Here is a 16,556-nt window from a genome sequence, read left to right as displayed (position 1 = left end):
GTGAGTGTGAATTGGTGTGTGTGTGTGCTCCAAAGACAACTCTGTAGTAGTTGCTAAATGGAAAGACAGGCAGAATTAGATCAATATGATGTCAAAGACAGCAAAGAGACACTGTAATCCCCACCAGGCACAGACATTGTGGCTCTGTTATCAGTCTAGGTTAGATCCCTGGGTGTCCATACCCAATCACAGTTAGATCATTGTTTTCCTGTTGCTCGAACAAGCGTCCTTCTCGTTTGTGTTTGTGTTCATGGCACAGCATTCTCTTTGGTTTTAAAACTTAAGTAGCAAACGATTTTTAGAAAAGCAATACAGCTTCCTTATAGAGAAAGACATATTGCTTGCAATTACTTGATTTCATTAGTTAAAATTTTCTTTTCTCCCCCCATTTTAATGTCAGCACTGAGAGACTTGCTAATGGGAGAACCAGTGTATCCTTAGGTATTCTGCCTGATTTTCCTCCACCCAGTTTTGCAACCACCCAAAACACAGGAGCAGGCAGCAGCATGCCCTGGCTAGCCTGAGGAGTTCATTGCCTCAGGAAGTGATCAGATCACATCTCTTTCAGGATCTCCTGTCTTCTTGGGAAATAGAAATGCAGCTCCTGTGAAAAAAAATAATAATAAGGGGGCATGTTTTAAACACCAAAGAGGAAACACAGAATGAGTTGCACCTCATTTCAAAACTCCTCCTGCAGGTTTTGGCACTCTCTGCTGAGTTAAAATGACCGATGCCTGAAAGACGTGAGAAAAGTGTGCTGAGAGAGTGTTTCTGGGAGGAAACATCCCTGCATGGAGAGGATGCACTATGAGCTGATGCTGGGAGCACTGCACTGTCTCCTCTGCATGCAGCGGGGGGGTGAACATGAAAGGCTGCAGTGGCTCTCTTCCCTAAGCCTGGGAATATGTGCACTGCTTTGGGTAATGCTAATGGGAAACACAGACTCAGCTAAACTTCTCCAGCACACCTGAAAACCACAGGAGGTGTATTTTAACTTGCACATAGCAAAAGAGGACTCATCTGGCAGGAAAGCCAATGAGCAAATACCACTGTGCAAGTAGCAGATAATAATAGTAGCTTCGTAAGTGCTCACAGTCGTCTGAATTTCCTGATGGCTCAGTGAAACCTCAGGCATCAGAAGGTAATGGTGCAGGAGCCAGGATGCAGCACTTCTCCATGGGTATGACCTGGCTGTAGAGCCCCATCTGTGATGCCACTGACACCCCAAAGAGCAGCAGGCACTGTGAAAATCCACTGGGCTGCAGATTCCGTGCAGTGGACAGGGGAGAGCAAGCTGCATTGTTCCTTAGCAGCAGGCAGATTTGACTGGGTGTATCAATGCTGCAGATTTGGAAATCTAAATACTCTTTGCATATTATATATAAGCTATGTAGCAGTTTTCCTGTGGAGTAGACTTACTAGAACCATCTAATCTGACCAAGTACTGTAAAAACTACCATCAAACTCAGCTTTTTGGGCTGCCTTGATGATTTTAAAATATGTTTTTTATGAAATATTGACCTCACAAGACAAGAACAAATAACAGAGTATCTATAACTTCAGAGGAACTGTTCCTTCTTTCACACACTTTGCATAAATGGTAGCTTGCATTGCCCGCATGTGTTTATACACCAGTTTTAGGTGGCTTGTTTTGCCTGTTGCCATGAAATACTCATGAAAGACAATGAGGCAGAGTGGGAGCCAGGCTAGGTCAAGGTCACAAGGAAGTTAGAGGGGAGATAAGATGGAGCTGGGTAGAGGGATGAGGACGTATGATGTAGACATAAAGTAAGATATACTCAACCCCAAAATCGATTGTGACTGTCTTTGCTCGATTTCTCTTTGAAAGCTGTTTCCTTCATCCAGTATTCATCACAAGTTATGCAGGGCCAGCAAACTACAGTGGCAGATGAGGGGAAGGCATGTTCTTGCTATAAAGCAGTGAGACAAAACTCCTTCTGCAGAGCTCCTTTCTGGTGAGACAGAAGCCATTGTTCTTGATATGAGCTGGATGTCAACCTATCCCCTCTGTAATTGCACTAATGAATACTGTTACAAATCTCTTGAAGTTTCTCATTTACAGAACACTGTTTCCTTGCATCTCACTTTGATGAGGTGAAGGTGAATCTGCTGTTTACAGCTTGATGTAACTATCTGTTTCCTCTGTTAGCAATGACCTGCTAAGGGATGAAGTCAAGCATGTGCATCAAAACACTGGCTCTGACTGAGATGCCTCATGAAAATCTGTGTGCCCTACCTGGGTATGGCTGTGCTCAGAGCTCCTGTGGATGTAACAAATATAGGGAAAGATGAGAGAAAACTGAGAAAACCAGAAGAATGAATTGGTCCTGATTATGTTGCTAATACAGCATTTTATCAACTCATTTCTTGTTCAAAAGTTTCCCAGCCATCAGCATTAAAACTCTGAATGTTGTTTTGAGCTGAAATGGATGTTTCCCTGCTCCTGAAAACTGAAGGATCATTCCTGTGGTAGTGAGATGAAAAAAATTGATGTTACCATTACAGACTTTCACCAGGGGATGTGGCTGCAGTCCAGCTTACAGGTCTGACTTCAGAGTAGCTACCTAGAAGCCAGCAGAGTTTCTCCAGCTCAAGCTGTCTCAAACTTATTATTTCAGCACAGTTTTCCTCATAATGATTTGAAGTGATGCCATGTAGATTTCAAATGTCCACTGACCTTTCCTAATTTTCTCTTTTTGTTTTAAAGTATATTCGGTGCTGTTCGAACTGGTGCTTATATGCTGTACATTTTGATGACCAAAGGCCTGAAACAGTCAGTGTGTGACCAGAGTTTTTACATTGGACCTGTCAGCAAATTCTGGGCATATGCATTTGTGCTAAGCAAAGCACCCGAACTAGGTGAGTACCCTGTCTCTCTTTCTCTCATGTGCCTTTGTGTATTTTTAGAGAAGAAATGTCCATGCAGGAAGTACAAGAAGGGTCTCATCACTGTCAAAATCCCATTTGAGTCTCAGAAAAACCGAGTAAGCATGACCAACCCCAAACTACATGTTTTAGTCTCTAGAGGTCAATTCCAGCTTGGCTGAAGTTAGATCAGTGTGCAGCTGAATAAGACCTTTTCCAGCCCAGGAATAAACTGCAGTGATTATACACAGCAGGGCAGACAAGAAGCAAAAGCAATCTGGCCCGTAGCTCTTCCTGAACTACTTGTAGGCAAATAGGAGTGGCATTATCAGCAGTCACACACCCCGTGGCTACAGAAGTGGAGGGTGGGCTGTAGCAGCTGTGTCAGCAAGAAGCTTTGAGTCAGGCTCTGCCTCCATTCTGCAGCTTTCATTCTTCAATACACATCTAAGTGTACAATTATGAACAGTAAGGTGCTTCCTCCCAGACTGTGAAAGCTGTGGCTGTGTGCTTCCTCCAAGTAGAAACTAATTTCCCATAATATCCCTGGCTTTTCTAGTCCTTATTTTTATAAACTGATACCTCTCTAGCAGTTTCTTGATAAGGATACTTAACAATATACATGTGAAAGCCAACTTGAAAGCCAGTCTTCATGTGTTCTTATCCATGGCTGATTAGTGTAAGAAAGGATTGTTTTAATGGAAAGGAGCAGCCCTCCAGCTTTCATTTCGGAGGATGCCCTTAATAAACCCCAAAGGACTGCAGCTCTCACTGTGTTCAGGTGTACAGCAAAAACCTTTCACACAGGTAATTTGATTCAGCAAATTAGAGGACAGCAATTCATCAGCATTAAAACTAGGATGAGACAGCTGAATGACACCAGTTGCTTTGCTGTGTCAGAATCCCTTGGTTTCCTGCTGCTTAAATTGCCGCAAACCCACAGAAATTTAGTTGTTAAAAATGGGGAACATCAGCTAGAGCTGCCCAGCAACAATAAGTTGAACATATGATTACTTAATAAAATATGAGTCAACATCTTGCAGTTAATGAAGTGAACAGCAGTGTTACAGTTTATTATAGACCTTGTGAAGACAGTGTAGTTTTGCTTCCATCCATGACTAATATTCATGAGTTAGATTTCCTGGGATACTTACACAATAAACTATGTTCCCAGGTTCAAATCTCAGGGATCCTTTTGGAAACACTGTGTGTATAACAGTGGAAAACAAGGAGCATACATATACATCCATATATCTAATTGGGATGCTCATTGCAATCATGAGAAGCAGACAGAAGAAAAAAAAAGCAAGAAAGAGGAATAGTATTTAGTTTTCTACAATAGTAAGATGGATTTGTAGAAAAGTGACGTGTGTTTCAATATAACCCAAATTTCTTTCTGGAAGCATCTCTTTCAGTATGGTGGGTTGCATATGCAACAGCTTTCTTGTGTATTACTTCAAAAGGCTCTACTGATTTTTATTAGGTTGAGTTTAAACATAAACATTTGAATCAGAGGACACTGTGCTGCTTCCTCTAGGTTTTCTGGTCTCTGTCAAGCTGCATTTCTCTTCCAGTCACAGTATAGAATGGGCAGTCTCACAGTTAGGGATGATGCATGCACATCCACCCACCTCACCCCAGACTTTTGTGGATAATGTTTGCAGCAAAGGGTTACCAAGTAAACCTATAGAGTTTTCAGATGGAGTTATCCATACAGGAAAATGTAGATGCATTGGTTTACTAAAGATTGCATAGGGATTAGGAGCCAAACGCGCTCTCAGATCTAGAGCTGAGGTGGATTTCATGCTCTAAAGTAGTGTATACTCCAGCAACAGCAAAGGAAAGAGAGCACTGCGTTAATTGTGGAGTTGTTTGATATGTTTCTCATTTCCTCCCCTCTTTTGTTTTGTGTTTTATTTTTATTACAGGTGATACAATATTCATTATTCTTAGGAAGCAGAAGCTCATCTTCTTACACTGGTACCACCACATTACTGTGTTACTTTACTCTTGGTACTCCTACAAGGACATGGTGGCTGGCGGGGGCTGGTTCATGACCATGAACTACGGAGTACACGCCGTCATGTACTCATACTATGCCTTGCGGGCTGCTGGCTTCAGGGTCTCACGCAAGTTTGCCATGTTCATCACCCTGTCGCAGATCACTCAGATGTTGGTCGGTTGCGTGATCAATTACCTGGTCTTCTCCTGGATGCAGCAGGGCCAGTGCCATTCCCACGTGCAGAACATCATCTGGTCCTCTCTCATGTACCTCAGCTACTTTGTGCTCTTCTGCCATTTTTTCTTTGAGGCCTATATCGGCAAAACCAGAAAAGAAAGGAAGGTTGACTAGTGGTAGAAACAAGAAAGCCATAGCTCAGGGTCATCAAGAAAAACAAAATTATAAGACAAGAAAAGGCACAAGGAAACACATATATGTATGGTGCAGCTAAAACTTGGCAGCTTAGGGAACGTTAGCATGGTTTAACCCAGTAAGTTTATGATCCTATCATGGTGAGGACTCACTGAATTCTACTCTATCTCAAAGGACTGCTGATGAAAGACAACTTCCTTCTTGTACCTCTCTGCTCTAGAAAAGAAGGAGAAAAGAAGAGAAAAATCAAGAAAAGAGGAAAGAAAAAAGAGAAGAAAAGAGAAATGGAATGATGTTAAGGGGGGAGAAAAAAGTACATTAAATAAGCATTGTGTTTCTCCAAGGTGGAGGAGAGACTTTTATTTTAAAAAAGAAAAAAACATGTTTCTAAATCCTTTCTAATAATTTCTCTGCATTAAGAAAAAAAAAAAAAAAAGGCAGAGATGACAAAACAATAATCTGTCTATAATAACAACAAGATTGCAGAATTAAAAACTTTTCCATAGAAGGTTGATACCTTTAGCCAAAATGAAGCCCAAAAATGTGTTTCCTGCATGGAAACTGGCTGAACTCCACACTGTGGTTATGTATGGAAAAGAGAAAAGATTGATTTCTCTGCTATGTGCTCTGCCAGGAGAGCAGATCTGGGACACAGAGTGACCTCCCTCAGAAGGTGGAAAGGAGCAGTACTCTTACAAGAGTTTAATGTGAAAAGATGCACTGTTGCAATACATATCTCAGAGAGTGCATTTTCCAAGTGCATTTTTCAGTTAAAGGCAAGGAATTTCTGCAGCAGGATAAGTCATAGAGGGTTAAATCAATCAATATTTGCTAAATTACCAGGGGCTAATAGTGGAGGGATGTTCAGGAAGGAGGGGGAGACAACTCCCCTCACAAGATTTTTAGGAATTAACCATTACTCTTAATTTAGCCCGCAGCAACACTGAATTAAATGGGGGAAATCGGGAGAAATCGCAGTTAGCGAGAAGAGAGTGATTTATCTGCCCACTGTTTTCAGAACAGAGCCCTGTGGTACAATCTGGATTCTGTGTTTTTGCAGACACAAGGATGCCTGCCTGAGTTGGGAGAGGTGGCAGGACTGTGCGACATTGGGTATCACTGTGCTTCTGCATCTGCCTCCTGGGCAGTGCAATGATGTTCAAAGTGCCCTCCTCTGGTCATGTGGAGATACTACTACAAAACATACTTGGAATAGGTTTTTCTTGAGATTTGTGTAGAAAAAAATAGTCTAAATGAAGTAATTTTGCTGCAACAGCTTGACTCTAAAGTCCAGAGAGAGTTATCTTTCATTAAATAAATATATCTCTGCAGAATCTGTACTGTAACATCAGATTGACCGCTTAAGAAGACACTCTTTCTTCTCTGAAGTCAGCTACAGATATATGGAGAAGTGTATTTCACTCTGAACCTTAGAGAGTTAGTTGAGAACAGCCATAGTCTTTCAAAGACAAGTAGATTGCATTATCTGTGATATTCCAGTCCTTACAAAGCCAAATAAAATGTGTAAAAGTTCCTAGTATTTCAAAGACGCAAGTATGTAAACTTGATGTTAAATGTGTTAATGTAGTATTCTAAATTGTAACAGCTAGGTAGTTTAACTAAACAATTAGAAGAACTAGATCAACAAAATAGGGACTGCTGTTCTGCATAGAATATACACACACCTATAACTACACCCATATACACATTCTGTGAATTGTCAACAAGAAAAAAACAGCCCAGTGGCAGAGAATCACATTTCCTGGCTAATGCAAAAGATTGTCATTATCTTTCTTGCTTTAATTTGAGATTGTACAGTACAAGGGTTTTTTTTAATTATGATTTTTAGCTTTAATTGTGCTGTCATTCATGAAACAGAGCTGCTTTAGTATCCTGTTAAGAGATGACAAGGGCTTTCGGTGTCTCATTATATACAAAAGAAAAACAAATAAAGTTACATTCCATATTATGTGAATGGTCTTACAAATCAAAGGCCTTTTCAGGCTCAAATCGTAATTATAACAAGCAGAAAACGAGTTTACATTTGTGTTATTTAAGTTATTGATGTGCTGACATTATTTTATGGTACAAAACATAGCAAAATGTGATATGCAGTAATGAAGCTATGATATTCATTAATAGGACTACTGTATACGTGGAAATATTAGACAAAACCAATTAAATGTGTAAACCATTTTGTTATACAGCTTGGGAGTAGATAATTATAATGCTGAATAAGCCTTTTTCCTCATGTTTAATTTTGCCCTGGCTAAAAAGCAGGTTAAGAAGACCGGTAAAGAGTGGAAAAGGCAAAATTAGAGTTAACTGCAATTAGCTGATAAAGCGTTAGTAGAAGCCCACCATTGTGCCATTTAGAGCCTCAGTCCTGTGTGTCTCGAGTCTCTCAGACAGAGCAAGAGGGCTGGAAGTGGTCCAGGGTCTGGAGCAGAGACCTTGGACTCTCTGAAGTCAGTGGAGGCTTTGCTGTGCTTTGAACAGTGCCAGAGTGCCTGACTGCCTTTATCTGAGCAGAGGGCAAGGAGCCCTGCTATCTCCTGCAAATTTGAGGCTTATGGCTCATGACTCAAAACCTTTATCAATGGCAAGTGACATCACAGCATGGCAAGGACTTGTGGCCCAACATTAACACGGGCGTGAAACAGGGACGGTTGTAAACAATCTACCCTGTTTCACACTCTGTTTTCCTTAATTGCATAGGATTAAACCCCCACTTTTCTAGGTCCTGGATGGCAATGCTGGCAGTGCCAACACTGATTTCAGCAGAGAAAGAAATTCATCTGCTCTTTCCCCATCTCCTAGAGCCCTCATGGGTACCTCTGCACCGTTGTTCCCAGCTCTTGCTCCTCACCATGCCTGCTGCCCTCCCAGACGAGGCTGGGTGTGGGAGAGGCAGCTTCCCTGCTGCCTGGGAAGTGGCTCCAGTGCAGTCACCAGCCCAAGTGACCTCCTCAGCAGGCAGTGCAGCTGCACCCCTGGTGTGCAGGGAGCATCCTGGCAGGTGACTGGGCTGCGGACATGCGCGCTTGTAGGGATGTGGCAGCAGGATCAGACATGTAAGGTACAGTGACAAATTAGGGAACTTTCATTGTCACTCTGGGAAGTGGTGTGACACTGCCATTTGCTTCAGGAAATTATAACATCACACACCCATTTACACAGGTCCTGTGGCCCTGCTTTGGGCTTTTCCCATGAGGTTTTCCACTGGAGCCAAATGGGGTAACTGGCATTAAAGAATTAGACAAAAAACAGCTGACACTGTTTTTCTTACTTTTCTTCCCCTGAAACATACATGCATCGTATTTAGACATCACATTTAATCCACTTGCATATTTCTAAACACTGAGCTTGTCAACCCTAAGGTAAGGACACCTCAGCAGTACTCCTGCTGTTCCAGCCTTTGAGCAACAAGATACGAACAGAGCTAATTGGATCCTACTTATTTACCCTGTCTTGAGTCTTGGAGTCATTTTTTCAGATATTTCTGTCCAGTACCAGAACTCTTTTTTCCCTAATTATTTTAAAGAAATCTGTAATTTTATTGCATTCACGCATGCCATGGGGAACTCAAATTTATATAAATTATGATTATAGGACCTGTGACAGCCATGAGAGATGCTAGAAATGCTGTTATGGGATCCACTGTTAAAGTCAGGAAAGTTCCACTGGTGATGAGATCACTCTACCAGTCAAAGTCTGTGTTTTATGTTTTGATGCATTAATCCAATGTACTGAAATAAAACCAGGAGGGTCGGTGTGGATTTATGCTTAGGCAGCTGCCAGCAGAATTTGGCTCTTCCTTGACACTACTTCTGTGTAGTGAACACTTGAAGGAAAATATGTTTAAACTAGTTAGTGAAAGAACAAAAGCTTGGATAATTCTGCAGCCTCTTTAAACTGTGCCTGTGATAAGAAGGAAATCTCTCATTCTTACAGACCTTCTGTAACTCAGAGTCACAAATTATTTATGTCTGGGCTCACCAATAACACCCACCTAGGAGCAGCTGGCTCCGAAGAGACCTCTCACCAGCACCTCACAGTAAAATGATACAAGTTTTATTTGCAAGATAAGGGCAAAAGTGTGCAAAAGGAATCACTCAAAACAGTCAGGCAAGGTAGCAGGAGCAAAATACTGGGCACAAGTTGCAGAAGAGCCACAGAGGGAGATCTATTCTGTATCCCAGGACAAAGTATTTTGAGGCTGAACACTCCTTTCCAAGAAGAGGAAAGGCAACATGGAAGGAGGGTGGGCTGCACAGTGCCAGGTGCTCAGGATGGGATGGCTGGTGGAAAAATGCTTCCATGTAGGGGTCCCTCCTGTAGAAGTTATTTAGGCAGTCACTCCCTGAGTGCAAAGGTGGGTCTGTGGATTTGTTTGGAGCAACATCCATGGTCTGATAAGTTGTTCAAGTCCTGGGTGTATTTTATATTTTTCTCCTGAAAGTAAAAACTTGGGACATTTTTGTTGAAAATAATGGTACCTCAGGGTTCAGACAACATTCAGGTGGGTGGTTTCAGGCAACAAAGAGCACAAGAGACCAATTTTTGTGACCATGAAACAGCAGCCTTTCTAAGCAGTGCCAGATACAATGCAGTAGTGCTGTAATATCTCTAGTAGTCTAGTATCCTGTACTTCAAAAGCAGAAGTGCAACATCTTTGTATAGAAACCATAAATACATAAAGTAATGAAGATGGCTTTGACCAAGGAAGAAATCAAAACCAATTTCAGACCATACTGCGTAAGTTCAGGACTTGTGCCAATGCCTGTTGAAAGTGAGATTGTTGGTGAGATGTCCAATGACTTCAGGTAGCTTTGCTTCAGCCCCACTGGAGCCCAGTTGCAGAGGGTGATGTAAGACCTAAATTCCCTTTTTTGCTTAGTGGAGACATAAACCATCTGGGGCATTACTCAGCTCTGACATGGGTCTTCAGTCATATTTTCCAGCCTAGTATCAATGAGCCCTCTACAAGGGAAGAATTGTAATTGTCGGTGGGTTTCCACTGTTTTATTTCAATACATTTTCCATTCCATTTATTTTATTAAAAGCAAGCTAAAGGACAAGTCCCTGATCCTGCTATCATGAACACTCCATTGCAGCCAGTGCAGCATACACAGGCTATTGCTTACAGGGGTAAAGGCAGGACCAGGGTCTTGTTACTGACTTAATTTCTAGCAGAGCAAACACCACAGGGTAGGATTTGATTTCTTAAATTAAATCAACTGTACCAACACAAATAAGATTGGGTCTGCACATTAACTTGACAGCTAAGGGGAACCAGGGCCCTCCCCAGGACATCATAATGTAAAATGCTGCATGAATAGGGGTTAGAGTGTATTTCCCAATGGGTATAGAATAATACTTCCCTGAAACAGTGACCTTCCTGACAAATCTCCCTTCTGTCCAGTCCTGGACAGCTTCAAACAGGCCTGTCTGCTGAAAAAACGCAGCTCTGATTGACTTATCTGCTTTCTCAAAAGGGCCACTACATGCTTTAGGCTTTTTGGAGCCTTAAAGCTCAAGCTAGATTTATATTCAGAAAAAGAAAAACAACCTTAATATGTGTACAATAACTAGAAGAGAATAGTATGATAAATATCTTTATTTTACCATTTTCAAATGGCTATTTCATTACATAAAAGGAAGTTTTTATTTTTATTTTTTTGGGGTATATTGATATTCCAAATAAATTTTAACTTTTGGTTCAAAATAAAATATGTCTCTGTGTCTTATTAATTTATAACATCTATTTTTTTTTTTTGGTCTCTACTGCCACCAAATCCATCTGTTGAAAAAGAGAAGTGGTTCTCCAGATATGAGACTGCAGCATGACTACTGCTTCACTTCCCAGCAGGTCTCTACCAAGTTCATATTTTTGTGCACCACACAGAAGTATCATGGTTTGGTTTTTTTTCTTTTTGTGTACCTCACATGCATCTGTGTGATGGGAGTGCATATCATATAGGTGCATAAATGTCCTGATTGTACATGCTTACATTTTGGAAACCCTACTCCGTTTTGCTTATATTTGGGAACCCCCTTTGATTCTGTGGTAAGAAACTGAATCCCTGTCTGGCTTGGTACCGTCTGTGCAGGGAGAGCATGAGAACAGAGCAGCACTTGCCAGTGAGCCCTGCCTGCACTGTGCTGCTGCTGCTGCCATACCGATGGCACTGACTACTCTGCAGCGCCCCTGCACCAGCCATTTTCTGGATAATCCTGTGTCCATCGGTCCCTGAACATCCCAGTTACCCATCCCTCTGCTGGCAGCACAACCTGTGCAGACAAGCACCCCTGCTGAGTGATGGACACAGCCATCCCCGCTCTGCACAGCAAGAGCAGCTCATGCTTTGTTTTGCTCTTACCCTTTTGGAGTTTAGCTAAAACAGGCTATAAAGGAACAGCTTTGTTGCACTGTATAAACAGATCAACAAAGTGACTTGCATTTATCACATAACTAACCAAAATCTGAAGCAAGATCCAAAGTGAAAAATGTTTGGGTTCTGCTGAACCCTCACCACTCCCCCCCTGGCTTCCAGCCCCACAACAGCTTTCTGAGCAAATATAGCAGAAGCTGGGGGCAGAGGGAGGAGGGTAAAACAGAGTGGGAAGCCCACAGCAGGGACACATGGGGATGTGAGAGACCCTGGTGACCTTCCTGAGGACAGGCTTGGGAATCAGCCCAAGGAGCAGTCTGAAAATGAAACAGCAAGAACAGGGAATTGCACGTATGGACTGGGAAGTGCTGCCTACCATCTTCAGTATTATCACAGGGAGAGTGAAAGAGCAAATAATTAGCAAAGAAGATGGGTATTTCCAGGGTAGGTGCAGCTCCATAACTGGTTTAATAACCAGGCAGAAAAAAAACCATGGGATGTGGGCAGTATAGGATTGTTTCAGGCTTATGGCAGAAACTACATTTTCTTTCCTCCAGGTCTCTATGCTTCTGACAGGTACCTGTGACACTGTCTATGCCCCAAGTACAAAAATCAGCTCTTCTTTCTAGTTTCCTCTGCCAATCTGCTGTGGCTTGCACTGAGCTTGTGCTTAGAAGTTCCCAGCAGAATCAGTCATCCTGGCATCCCACTAAGCATGGACTGCTGCTAACCCAGAAAGATGATACTAGGATTAAAGAAATTGTGTCGTGCTTCTCCTTCAGCACTGAGTGGACAGGCAGGAATCCATCACCACATGGCTCTGGCAGTGCTCTGTTTATTGCCATCCCAATAAGAAGAAACATTTTGCTAAGCTGAGCACATCCAGCCACAGAGGCAGGGAGCTGTGGAGCTGCAGCTGAGGCTCTCCTGCCAGCTTGTGCAGGGGCTTGGGTACAGCCCCACCTTCAGCCATGCTCTGTCCCTCGTGCACAGCGCCTGCCTCGAAGTCAAAGCTGAAACACTTCACAAAGTTCACATTAAGTCCATGCAAGCAAACAAAGATTCAACAGTGATTCTGGGCTTGGCCAAGAAGTTCCTTGAGTCTTTGGCACATTGCTTAATGTCAAAATGCTGAATAAACGTTCTTCATCCATTCTCCTCCAAGTAGCTTGGTGACCTTTGTGCTCCCTCAGAGTGATGTGCCCACAAAGTCCCTGCCAGAAACTCCCACATAAATGCCTTCAGCTGTGCCTGCTCTGCCACCTTCCAGCCCTTTGGAGGCCTGAGAACTTGTCAGGCAGTGAAGCCTTGCTTCTGCTCTGTCAGAAGCTCACCAAAGAAGGCTTACAAGGAGTTATTTATGATGACTTTCACAGCGATGGAGCAGGCTCTGTTACCTAAATTACTGGTCTGGGGGAGACAGATGAAGCCAGATGAATTCTGCTGTGGCATGGTGCTCTGTCTCGCCTCTCATCTACACTGCTTTTCACACTTCCTCTCTGCTTTACACAGCCCCAGGCCCTGCTACTTCAAGGCTTTTGACAGTCTGTCTGTCAGCCCAGGCTGAAATCCATTGCTTTGTGTAACAGAGGAGGACTTTTCTGTCCACCTGCTCCAGTCCCCATCCCACTGCTGCCAGCTGCAGTTTTGAAATCAAGGCTCGAATCCTTTCTGCTGCTGTGGTCACTTGTAATTCTTCATATTTTTCATGCATCACCAGTGCATCTCAGCTGCTGCCCCCCAGCACTGCTGGCACCTCCACAGGGCAGGTGATGAAGAAAATCTAACCACAGAAATGCAGGAGATAAAGTTACAACAAAGGATACAGCAATAGAAAAACCAGGTTTTGAACATTAGAATAATTTACTTTTGCTGAAAGGACCTTAAAGGTCACATGTGAAAGATTTTTTTGGTCAGTATTTTTTCCTTTAAAGTTTTACTAGAAATACCAGGGATCTGAGGCTTGTCCAATGCAATGCTGGCACTTGCATACAAATGGTGCTACTAGAACTGCTAAGAGCATTTAAAACCTTTTTCCCAAGGCTTGAAACCTTTTTCCTATTTGTTAGACAGACAGCAAAATGCAGTAAACAAAGACTTTGCTGTTCAAAAACAGCAAACTTCTTCATTCTCCCTACAGCTTTTCTTTCAACATGGCTTTACCCATATAAGATAAACAGCCCACAGAGGCTGATGAGCATTAAGGGTATCTGTCTGTAAGACAGGCAAGATCACAGCTATTTGCTGTCTGCTTGCCAACGTTTTTTCTGTTGTGTAATGGAGTCTTTGTCTAGGTAGATGAAAGCTGTTCAGGCCTGTTATCACTTAAGATAATTATGCATTTCATGATGGCAGCTCTGTACCATTTCAGTATTTAATTCACAGCTATTGCTGTCCATAAAGTTTTAGGCTGGAAGGATGTTAAATCACTTCAAGCATATCTCATGAAACTGTTGCTTCAGGTAGAGCTTTTGCAAGCCCCAAGCAGATATGAGCTCCTTTGTCCCACCTGGCAATCAGCATGATGTAGGCGTGGGGCTTGAAGCCACACGCAGGAGCTGGAGAGTGCATCTGCAGGTGTGCTGGGCCTGGCATGCTGCAGCTGTGAGGAATTCCCACCTCGGGGGTCCCTGGCCCTGTCTGTGGGCAGCCAATCTCCCGCAGAGGGGGTGCCAGTGCTCCCAGGGAGCTTGGAGAAGGCCTAGTCAGCCTTGGACCACGGGCTTGGACCACAAGACACTGTCTGCGGGCTACTCTTGGTGGGATGTCTGCCCCTTGGCTTGCCCCAGGCAAGGTTTTAGGTTTGTTTTAGGTTGGCAGAAGAGGACCTTAGCCCAGGCGTGCAGAGTGGCTGGAGTTGGTAGATGCAGTTTGTGTGTGGCTGTTAATTCTCCTGGTAAGTTGAGCATAGTGCAGAAAGTCATGCAAGGATGGTGCTAATATCTTTACAAGGTTAATTTAAAACAGAAAAGGATAAAACATACAGGAAACTTGTCTTCTGAAAAACATCTTCTGCTTTTAGTTGATGGAACTTTCAAGAGAAAACTGGGAAGATCTCAAAGACTTCAGCTTAAGGTCTTGGTCCTATCTGAGGTCCTCTGTGAACTTCCACCCTGCTATTGCAGCCAGCCTTGTCAGTACAAAACCATTCAGTGCAACAAACCATGTGGGCCAGGAGAAAAAAACTCGTGAGTTAAAGAGTTTTAAGTATGAACTACACCCAGGGAACAAAATTCCAGAATATCTGCTCCTACGCAATATAGGTCTCCTTGAGAGAACACCTTTGAGCTGCTATTTTCCCTGCTTTGTCCTAGGCTGGTTTGAATTAAATCAGGACACCTATTCCTTCAAGCAAAAGAAGAACACAAGAGATGAGATGTGGCAGCTGGCCAGGACCACTGCATGTACATATAATGTTGGTGGCTTGTACAGATTTGCATCCAGAGGCTGGGAACGCCTGGCTTGCTCAGTGTGAGGAAAACACGCAGGAGTCCCAAACAGCTACCATGGACTTGCAGAGCCTTGGCACTGGATTGCTCCCTTCCATACACCTGTAAGCACTTTTAACTTTCCTTCAATGATTTGCCCATCCCTGGTGCCGCAGGAGGTGGTGGGCAATGTGCAGCAGCGCTCTGGCACTCGGGAGCTGCTCACTTCTTGCACTGCCCTGACAAAATACTTCTTACTCTCTGCTCTGCCACCCCGTGGTGTGGCCTCAGTCTGTGCATCAGTAAATGAGGAAAAGGGCTTTTCCCTCAAAGGGAAAAGTAAATTATTCATTTCTAGCAGGGGAGGAGGTAGCTGCAGATTTAAGGCTGTGTGTTGTCCTGGAAGGCAGCAGAGACGCCACTGGCAGCTCCTGCTGCTGCCCATGGGACTGGTTTGGGCTCCAGGCCACCACACAAAATGACATGGCTCAGAGAGAGCGAGCTTGGCAAGGCAAGACTGCATGGGAGCCTCAGGAACAATGACATCTCTGTCTTCTAAAATCATACTACACCACAGGAAGGATTGAGTGAAGGAGATGGCAAAAATTGGACAATAGAAAGCCTCCTTTCCATTCTACCTCCCTCAGTAGGCAGGACTAATGAGCTTGAGGGTCATATGTTGGAAAAAAAAAGCATGTAACTTCTGAAAAATGAACTTCAGATGTAAAACAGAAAGAAAATGTTGCTGATATTTAAAAGAGGACAAACTGGTTGTCATCATTACCCACCCAGACTCTCCCAAGCAGACACTGCACATCTGACCAAAAGCCTCTGCCACAGCTTGGCAGTACCAGGGCATGCTGTGATGTCTCTGGCACACCAGCACAGCCAGAGCCACCTTCTCACCCATGAGTCCCAGAGAAGCTGAGCAGTCCCTGAGCTCTGCCTGCCCAGGGCTGGTGGATGTGCATCACTCCTTGGCAGGGAGAGCTTTCTACTCTTGTAAAGGAGTGAACTTCAGTCATGTACAGCTTCAGTAAGTCCAAACTGTCCAAGTGTCTCTAGAAAATTAAATTGTTCTCAACTGTGTAAAATCTTTTTAACTTCCTTTCTTGTTTTTTTTACTTTCTCAAACTCCTTTGTGTATGATAGTGGCAGTAAGAGGAACCAGGAGGTAACTTTGCTTCTCATATTCTGTGGAAATCTAGAAAATTCAAAAGTATGTGTGCATTTATATATATAAAATACCAATATTTTAACTACAGAGGTCTCATAGGTGAATATTTGATGTATAAAACTTCCTGGAGTTTTTTTCTTAAAAGGCAGCAACTGAGTTTGTTCTTAAAATCAGGAGATTTTTAAAAGAACATATAACTTCCATTATGAATAACAGCTCACTGCTTGAAAGTGTCTCATGCAAACTTTGAACTTGCAGTGTTACAAGCAGTGCTGTGAAATGGCAACCAACTATAA

General features: G+C 43.0%; 1 protein-coding gene across 1 annotated transcript in view; it reads left to right on the top strand.

Moving 5' to 3' along the window:
* The window catches only part of ELOVL6 (ELOVL fatty acid elongase 6), a 79,433-nt gene extending 68,440 nt beyond the window's left edge, over positions 1-10,993 (top strand). Inside the window, exons 3-4 of the mRNA XM_058838504.1 lie at positions 2,729-2,880; positions 4,815-10,993. Of these exons, the coding sequence (XP_058694487.1) occupies positions 2,729-2,880; positions 4,815-5,239 (577 nt within the window). The 3' untranslated portion in view covers positions 5,240-10,993. The remainder of the gene's footprint in view (positions 1-2,728; positions 2,881-4,814) is intronic.
* Positions 10,994-16,556: the final 5,563 nt, after the last annotated feature.

The sequence above is a fragment of the Poecile atricapillus genome, chromosome 4, assembly GCF_030490865.1.
Source record: "Poecile atricapillus isolate bPoeAtr1 chromosome 4, bPoeAtr1.hap1, whole genome shotgun sequence".
In the NCBI taxonomy this organism is placed as follows: Eukaryota; Metazoa; Chordata; class Aves; order Passeriformes; family Paridae; genus Poecile; species Poecile atricapillus.
This window is presented reverse-complemented; position numbering and strand designations above follow the sequence as displayed.